Consider the following 8,612-nt stretch of genomic DNA (forward strand, 5'->3'; position numbering starts at 1 on the left):
AAGCCCCCAGCCAATCAGTGTAGTGCATAGCCAGTCTCTATCCCAAATACACAAAACCACTTTCTTCCAATGTGTATCCTGGGGCAAAGGCTGTAAGCAGGAGCACCATATGCCGAGGGGTGAGTCTGTGCAGCAGCTCTGCAGATGAAGCATTTGGAGGCAACCTCCCTGCCACATGCTTGTTCAAAAGGGTGATTCACACGGCGAAGCCAATCCCAGTGGGCTCCTGCTGCGGGTTTAAGCACGGCATACTGGATTTCCAACGCATGTGGACAGCGCAACCCAAAACAACCTGAAGAAAAGGAAACCTTTACAAAATTGGCTGAACCTGGCAAACCACATCAAACTGTTTACAAAACCGGTGCAAAATTGCCAGAAGCACACGGGCAATTTGATGTGCACAGCGCGACGCAGGAACATTGCAAAGCCGTGCGCACAAGAACTGTGCAGAATTGTGGTGCACAGCCACGACCAAGTGCACACACAGGCACCAGCACACCTGCTCACACTCATTGCTGCGAGCACTACCATCTGAATGCACACGCATGTGTTTTTCCAGGGATAGAGGACTTTCATATACTGATAATATGCCTGTCTGGCATGCACTTACTCTAAACCCTTTCTGTTCGCAGGTCCAAATAATTTTGGTACACTTGTGCACGTACTGAATCATGTACTGCCTCACCCCTATGCCCACCCAGCGCTTCCACATCCATCATGCTCGTAACAGGCTTGCACATCACCTTATCACATTTGATCCTGATTTCGCACACCTGTCTACGCACCTTCACAGATCTGCTCCCTGTTCACCATTGCCTCCCCTTGCACGCTCACAACACCTCCTCTCAAGCTGCCTGAGCATGCCCGGATCCCTGTTCCACTCACAGCTACACACCCCCACACTTGCTCTCTGCCATACACATCCCTGGCATTCACCCCACTTCTGTCCACACTTTGCACACAGTGTCACACAAGGGTGGCAGTGTCCCCGGAAGGTGTGGGTGGTACCTGCTGCTCGCCTCTCCTTTGCTGACCCCACAGCCTCCTCCTGCAGCGGCCAGAGCAGGACGAGGGCTCCCCACAAAATCTTCAGCGATTCAGGGTGCATCCCTGTGACCCTCCAAAGCGCCACCTTTTCTTGGCAACAACTTTCCGCTCTGCCTCCCCAAGCAGTTTCTCCCCTCGGCTCCCGGGCTCCCTCTCTCTCAGCAGTTGCCACCTCCAGGCTCGTGGCGAGGAATGAGCAGATCCCGCAAGATTCCTCCTGGTCTGTGACGGAATTCGACTGGCAGAAAACCCAGCATTTGGGGGCTGCAGCAAGAAACTGTCAAAGCTCAGCTGAGCAGGGCTTGGAATGGGAGGGAGGGGGAGAGACAGAGAAGCAAAGGAGGTGGATGAAACAGGGGGAGTGCCTGCCCTCTGGTGGCCAGTTGGGAGCATAGCCACGCAATGCTCTTCAGTGAGAAATGAATGCAAAAATAGAAAAGGAAGTCTTTGAGGCATTTTCACATATTTGGCTTAAACCAATTTGCACCTAAACCGGCCTGCAACACCTGCGTTTCGCAGTTGCTGTCCCATGTGATACAAGTGGGAAAGATGCTCATATCCACGTTTGTCTTGTGTGAAACTGGTTTCCGGGTTGGATCCAGCACCTTAAATGGACAGGATCAACACTTGAGCTTTAAAAAACAGGGGTGGGGAGGAAATGCTCTCCTTAGCAGACAACTTGGATCAAAAGACATCAACAGGGTGCCGTAAAATTAGAGTTTCCTCTATTGCAAGGCCTTTACGTTGTATTTGGCCCCATACTCTTTCATTTCCCTGAGACTCAAAAGGGGAACACTGTCACTTCCTTAATCTGTTCTTTATTTCTGGCCAAGCTAGCAATAAATAATAAAGCGTGGTCCTGGAGTTGGTTACAAGTTCCCCATTCCATAATAATAATATTAAATACCCTGCCCATCTGACTGGGTTTCCCCAGCCACTCTGGGCGGCTCCCAACAGAATATTAAAAACACAATAAAACATCAAGCATTAAAAATTTCCCTAAACAGGGCTGCCTTCAGATTGTCTTCCAAAAGCCAGGTAGTTGTTTATTTCCTTGACATCCGATGGGAGGGCATTCCACAGGGCGGGTGCTACTACCGAGAAGGCCCTCTGCCTGGTTCTCTGTAACCTCGCTTCTCACAGTGAGGGAACAGCCAGAAGGCCCTCAGCGCTGGACCTCAGTGTCCGGGTGAATGATGGGGGTGGAGAAGCTCCTTCAGGTATACTGGGCCGAGGCCGTTTAGGGCTTTAAAGGTCAGCACCAACACTTGGAATTGTGCTTGGAAACATACTGGGAGCCAATGTAAGCCAAAGCACTAAAAATGAAGGCAAAATGCCCCTCAACTCTAAAGCTTGCATGTCCCTGAACTCCCAAATGTATTGCATTGTATATTGTATATCTCCACGACTGGGGACTCACACCTTCAAATCACAACAATGAAGTTATTCAGTCATGGTCATTTGGCTTGCAGAATGCTCATAAATGATGATGACATCATGAAATTATTTTTTAAAATGGAATAAGTGGGGTTGCTCACCACAAAATCTGCCCTGGGCCAGGACAAATCATACAGCCAAGTAAACAGGTGAGTGACACTTGCAAGATGCATCCTGTCTTGACCAGAGCTTCCTGTGGCTGCATGGCCTGGAGAAGGGCATCTATGCACGACAAAAATAGCAGGAGTAAATACGAAACCACAAGTAACAAAACCACCACAAAATGTGCTTTCAACTGCATGAATGCAGCGGGTGCCTTTTGATGTAATCTTTCAACGTTTGCTGAAAACTTTTCTGTGCCACTAGGCTTATGCAGGCAACTAATATTTCATAGTTAATGTTCTCTGGTATTTGTGGAGTTTTTTTTAACCTGGATGTTGCTGTTTTTTCTATGTGTGTTCTTCTTTGTGCACAGTTGTTGGAAACTGCTTTGATATTTTTTATGATATTACAAAAATTGTTATAAAGAAATAAATGCATAAAACGTCTTGCCCTTTGCCATGTAGAATTTCTGCCAGCATGCAGTTGCAAAATGTTCTGGAGCCCTACCAGGAAAAAAAACATTGTCATTTCACCATAGAGGCTTAATGAGGATTTGTAGTCTTGAATAACAGCTCCTAACCCCTCCGTGGTAATGCCATTTAGAAGATGAGTGTGGAAGAAAATGGTAAGGAAAAGCTTTGCGGCACCTTAAAGATCATCACATGGCAGGTGCTTTTGTGAACTCAGGTCATAATAAATGTCCCAGTCTGTAAGATGCCACAACACTCTTTGCTGTTTCTCCTGCAAAACAAACCATCTTTGGAAGTTGTTACCATGGGTGCAGAAGTGGCGCATTCACCTATTGGATGTTTTCTGCGACACAATTAGTCACAGCGTGGGGATGTTTTGGTGAGTTCTCTTCACAAAGTGAAGCGAGGAGAAGGAGGAGGCGGAAGAAGAAGAAGAAGAATTGAATGACTAGGACATGAATGAACTGTAGCATGGGGCCTAGCAAGTAACAGGAGCTAATCCTCAAGAAGAAAAGCTGGAGCACAACAGCTCACCAGGAAGCTACAGCCTCCATCTCCTAATCCAAGAATGGTAGGGCTAGCAGCAGATAACTACTGTTTTGATACATGCATACAAGTCTTCGATATGGGAACATGGGGCGAGAAGGCCTGGTCTTTGCACAAAGGATGAGCACAAAGGACACATCCACACTTTTAAAACCCATGGCTTCCCCCAAAGAATCCTGGGAGCTGTAGTTTGTTATGGGTTTTGGGAATGAAGTTCACGACAATTTTTACTCCCATCACACCAAATGGATGGAATAGGATGCCCCTATATTTTCATTGGAAACAGGCAGATGACCTTCTCCATAGTGGTGCCTGCCCTGAGCAGGGCCGGTTTTAGGTTTGATGAGGGCCTAAGCTACTGAAGGTAATGGGGCCCTTTATATGTCCAGCTGTCCTTTGTCAACAACAAATTGTCGCTGTTTTTTGTGTTGAATATACGTTAGATGGTAATTTATGGACCTAATAGGCAACCAGTCCATGCAGAATGTAGGCACCCTAGATATAGAAATGAGCAAACCAGTGATATTTTAGGGAGCAGGTTAGCAGGCGGGGCCCATTTCTTACATCATAGGAGCCTACACAACACAACACAAAACACTTTTTGTAGGTTTTATTTTATTTGTTTTTTATCTTATATTTTGGAAATGTACATCCAGGGGTTTTGGGGGGGGGGCCCAAGAGAGTGGGGCCCTAAGCTATAGCTTGCTTAGCTTATACGTAAATCTGGCTCTGGCCTTGAGGAATGCTTCCCCCCAGTCCAGTGTGAACTATTTGCCTTTTAGAAGACACCTGAAAGTTCAGAGAAGCTTTCAATGGTTGATGTTTTATTGTGTTTTTAATTTTTTGTTGGGAGCTGCTCAGAGTGGCTGGGGCAACCCAGTCAGATGGCTTGTCATATATATACTGTAATAAAATTGTTGTTGTTATTGGAGAAATATTGGAGGGGATGCCGTTGGGCTCTCTGAACGCTGCCTCACGACCCCCACTTGCCGCAAAAGCGATGAAGAGAACTGCAGGGCTTTAAGTTTCTAAATAAATAGACTTCTAAATACATCTACCGGTACTTGTAGCGTCCATTCTGCCTTTTCCTTCAGAGACGGATAACGGAAGGTCAAATACCTGAGTTTATGCTGTGACATCCGCCCACCCATTTGTACACATGGTACAGATATTTTTAATCATAAATTATGGCAGAGAAGTCCCCTGCCATTATTGTGAGGCCTAGGGAGGTTGTGTGATGCCTCCCCAGCTGTTGCCATTAGCTACAGGCTGCCTTCGAAGTCTCAAACGGACATAGCGGCTGAGGAAAAAGAGGGGTTATTAGTTGGGAGGTGGGGAGTTGTAGAGCAAGTGGTTGCAGCTCAGAGCTGGAAGACGCGCCAGAACGTAAATATCGACAAGTGGTGCAATAAATAAATAAATAAATAAATAGCCATGTGCTATTTTAGGAAAAAAATAGCTCCCCAGCAGCAAAAACACAAAAACTAACGGCAGCCAGGGGACAAAAGATAAAAGGACTCATTTGAGGAAACACGGGAAGCATTTATTTATTTATACCATGTGCACTAGACTATAGACATTTGGAGCTCTTTCTTCCTCTTGAAAATCTGAAAATACTTGGAAGGAAATATATGCAAGAGAAAGGAAACTGTACAGGCGACATTCCACTTACGCCATCTAAAAAGCCTGCAAACAACATCTTAAGTCTCTGGAAACCCCGGGGGGGGGGGACTAGCAGCACTTACCAGACAGGCATGAATGGTGGCAGTGGTGGCTGTCAGTCAAACTCCGCCAAAAAAACCCCCAAATTCCACCACAAACGTTCCCTCCAAACCTCTTTTCCCAACCTTCAAAACTCTCCCAAGACCTCAATGGTTGCTGCAAAGGGTTCTGGGATTGCAGTTGCAAAGGCTTCTGGGATTGCTAGCTGCTTTCCTTGCTCTTTTCGCACCCTTTTCATGGTTTAAATTGAATTATTTATTTCCCTGCGCCATGCCTATACGCAGTCATGCGCCTAAATGGGGAGTCACCTATAGTTACTGAGGTGGCTTAAGCCTGTTAGTGACTCTCGTTCTTTGCATCTAATTGGTTTCATTAATTTTTTTTTAGTTTTTACGATGAGAGGAAATTTAAGATTCTTTTGAAAAGTAAAGCACCAAACTATAGAGCAGTTCACAACAAGCATATGTTGCGAATACCTCTGCACTTCCTTTTCAGGTGCTGAATTGTGGTAAATGTGTCATGCTTAATATCCCCAGGGGCCACCCCTAGTTCTCAGGTTTGGGCCCTTAAACCTTGGGGTCTGGGATACTCCTGACCTGACAACCCTATATATTGCTTAATTCTGCCACACCTGCACCTCAAACCGCAATCCCAGCAAAATCCACTTCTTTAAATAATACTGAGAGCTGAATCTTATGCTCTGCTTAGAGACCTGAACCAATGTTATTATTATTAATTTTTTACAAAGCTTCCAGACCTGCAGACATTTCTCAATTGGTAGACTCAGGGCTTTTTTTAGCCAGAACTCACTGGAACTCAGTTTCAGCGCCTCAGGTGGGCACCATTGTCATTATAAGAGAACAAGAGTTCATGGTGAATTCAAGCACCTCTTTTTCTATAAAAAAAATAGCATTGGGTAGACTGATAGGCTAAACACACAATATGAGGGGAAACATCCCGTTATCATTTTATAAAAGCTTTTTGCACTACTACGAGTGAGGATAAAAGTGGGGTTTTGCTCCACAACACCCAAGATGGCAGCCGGACAGTAGAAATGTCATGTAGTTCCTAGTTCAAAAAATGCAGGAACAGGCAAGGTGTGAAGCGAGATTTGTGATGGTGCAGATGAGCCCTGGGTCAGGCAGGCCAAGAGCCTCCTGGCAACTCAAAAAGTACCGGTACTTTCTAATTATAGCAGAGCAGCCAAGACACAAAAGGAATAAGGTAGTCAGTGTTCTGTGTTAATATTTGTTTTCCACATGTTTTTCCTGTAGTGAGGCTTTGATATTGACTCAAAATAACCTGCCAAATATTTGATTACAAATCCCCCATTGTAAAAGATCTGAGCAGCCTTGATTTGCAAGTCTTCATGTTTTTCCAGGGCTACCAAGTTATCCTGTTACTAGGGCCGCCTCACCCATGAGGCAAGATGAGGCGACTGTCTCAGGCGGCAAGGTCATCAGATCCCAATGTCGGTATTGTCTTTCTCCGCACTCCTCTGCTTGTCCTTGATGCAGATCTTCCCAGGCAGGGAGGGAGGCACCATTTTGGGTTTCGCCTCAGGTGCTGAAATGTCTTGGGCCAGCCCTGCCTGTTACATGACCAGGGATGAGATTAACCACAAGCAAGGAAGGGAAGGCAAGAACAGTAGCTTTGCATGGTGCAAAACTACACAGTGGAATTCCTTCCTAATAAGTGGTATGCAAAGTTACAGCATTGCAGGACCCCCTATGAATTCTTAGTGGCCTGAGAGAGATTTGGGGTGGGCTGGTGGGATGGAGAGACTTTTCCTACCAACAGGTCGTCTTTCTGCATAGCTCTTTCCCCACAAAATGAACACAAGACTGAAGCCCCTGAAGTACCCTATATGCCAGCCTTCCAAGCCCCGGTGATGTTTTGGACTACAACTCCCATCACCCTTACTAGATCCAGACTCTTTTGGATGAGATCAAGTTCCTAGATCCATTTCAATTGGGATCCAGGTCTGGCTTTGGAAAAGGACACTACTTTGGTTGCCTTTGTCAGGAGAGAGATGGGGAAAGTGACCTTGTTGATTCTACTTGATCCCTTAAAAACCATCAACCCTGGTATTCTTCTAGAGCGACTAGAGAGTTGGAAGGGACCCCAAGGATCATCTTGTCCAACCCCATTACGGGGATGGAATCTGCAAGCTTGGCTTTATGACCACCATGCTCTAACCAACTGAGCTATCCATCTGAATTGGGAGTAGGTCATACTGCCTTACTTTGCAGATGGGTGTCTCCTGAGGGTGGGTCTTGGTCAGCCCAATGAGTCCTCTAACGTGGGCTATCACAGGGGTTGATTTTATCCCCCATGCTAAGTTCTAATTTAAATTCTGGTTGGGGTCCTCTGGGGAAGTTGGACTGCATTGTTATCAATGTGCTGGTGGCATGCAGCTCGGGTGGCGCTGTGGTCTAAACCACTGAGCCTCTTGGGCTTGCCGATCAGAAGGTCAGCGGTTCAAATCCCCGTGGCGGGGTGAGCTCCCGTTGCTCTGTCCCAGCTCCTGCCAACCTAGCAGTTAGAAAGCACACCAGTGCAAGTACCGGTAGATAAATAGGTACCGCTGCGGCGGGAAGGTAAACGGCATTTCCATGCACTCTGGTTTCCGTCATGGTGATCCGTTGCGCCAGAAGCAGTTTAGTCATGCTGGCCACATGACCCGGAAAGCTGTCTGTGGACAAACGCCGGTTCCCTCCTCGGCCTGAAAGCGAGATGAACGCCGCAACCCCAGTCGCCTTTGAGTGGACTTAACCGTCCCGGGGTCCTTTACCTTTTACCTACCATTACTTCTCCGTTACATACCCAGGTGTGACAATGGATGTGCTAGACTGGTGTCATGCTCAGTAATGGACTGGATGAAAACCAATAAACTGAAACTTGATCCAGGACTGCCTCTGGAAGCTGTGCAGAAATTGCAGCTAGTGCAGAATGCAGCAGCCAGATAGCTGACCGGGTCCAGGAGAGAATCTCCGGGCAGAGGTTCAGAATGTATACAAGGGAAATAAAAGGCAGGCCATCCACCTGCCAGAGGACTGGCCTAATCACAGATGCTCCAGATGACACTATTAGTCTGCTCAGAAAATACGATTTGCCACAAGCCAGTTTTAAGATTTGATGCCCCAACCTGAGTTATGTGCTTCGGATGAGGCTTACCAACCTCAACACCTGTAGGGTTCCAGGCAAGGAATGACTGCGATGCCACTCTGCAGCTGCTGACATCTGCAGGTGCAAGTTACATAGGACTTTGATAAGTCATATGATGCT

General features: G+C 46.6%; 1 protein-coding gene across 4 annotated transcripts in view; it reads right to left on the reverse strand.

The window, feature by feature from the left end:
- Nucleotides 1–5,460, reverse strand: part of PLXDC1 (plexin domain containing 1) — a 65,466-nt gene extending 60,006 nt beyond the window's left edge. For 2 of the 4 annotated variants that reach the window (XM_080979399.1, XM_080979397.1), the window contains exon 1: nucleotides 1,009–1,348. In XM_080979399.1, the coding sequence (XP_080835525.1) occupies nucleotides 1,009–1,108 (100 nt within the window). In that variant the 5' untranslated portion in view covers nucleotides 1,109–1,348. Of the gene's footprint in view, nucleotides 1–785; nucleotides 863–1,008; nucleotides 1,349–2,585; nucleotides 2,707–5,347 lie in introns of those variants that run through there. The other 2 variants (XM_080979398.1, XM_080979400.1) reach the window with 2 other exon arrangements.
- Between the last annotated feature and the right edge of the window lie 3,152 nt (nucleotides 5,461–8,612).

This window comes from Podarcis pityusensis (assembly GCF_964106645.2).
Source record: "Podarcis pityusensis genome assembly, chromosome: 13".
Lineage (NCBI taxonomy): Eukaryota > Metazoa > Chordata > Lepidosauria > Squamata > Lacertidae > Podarcis > Podarcis pityusensis.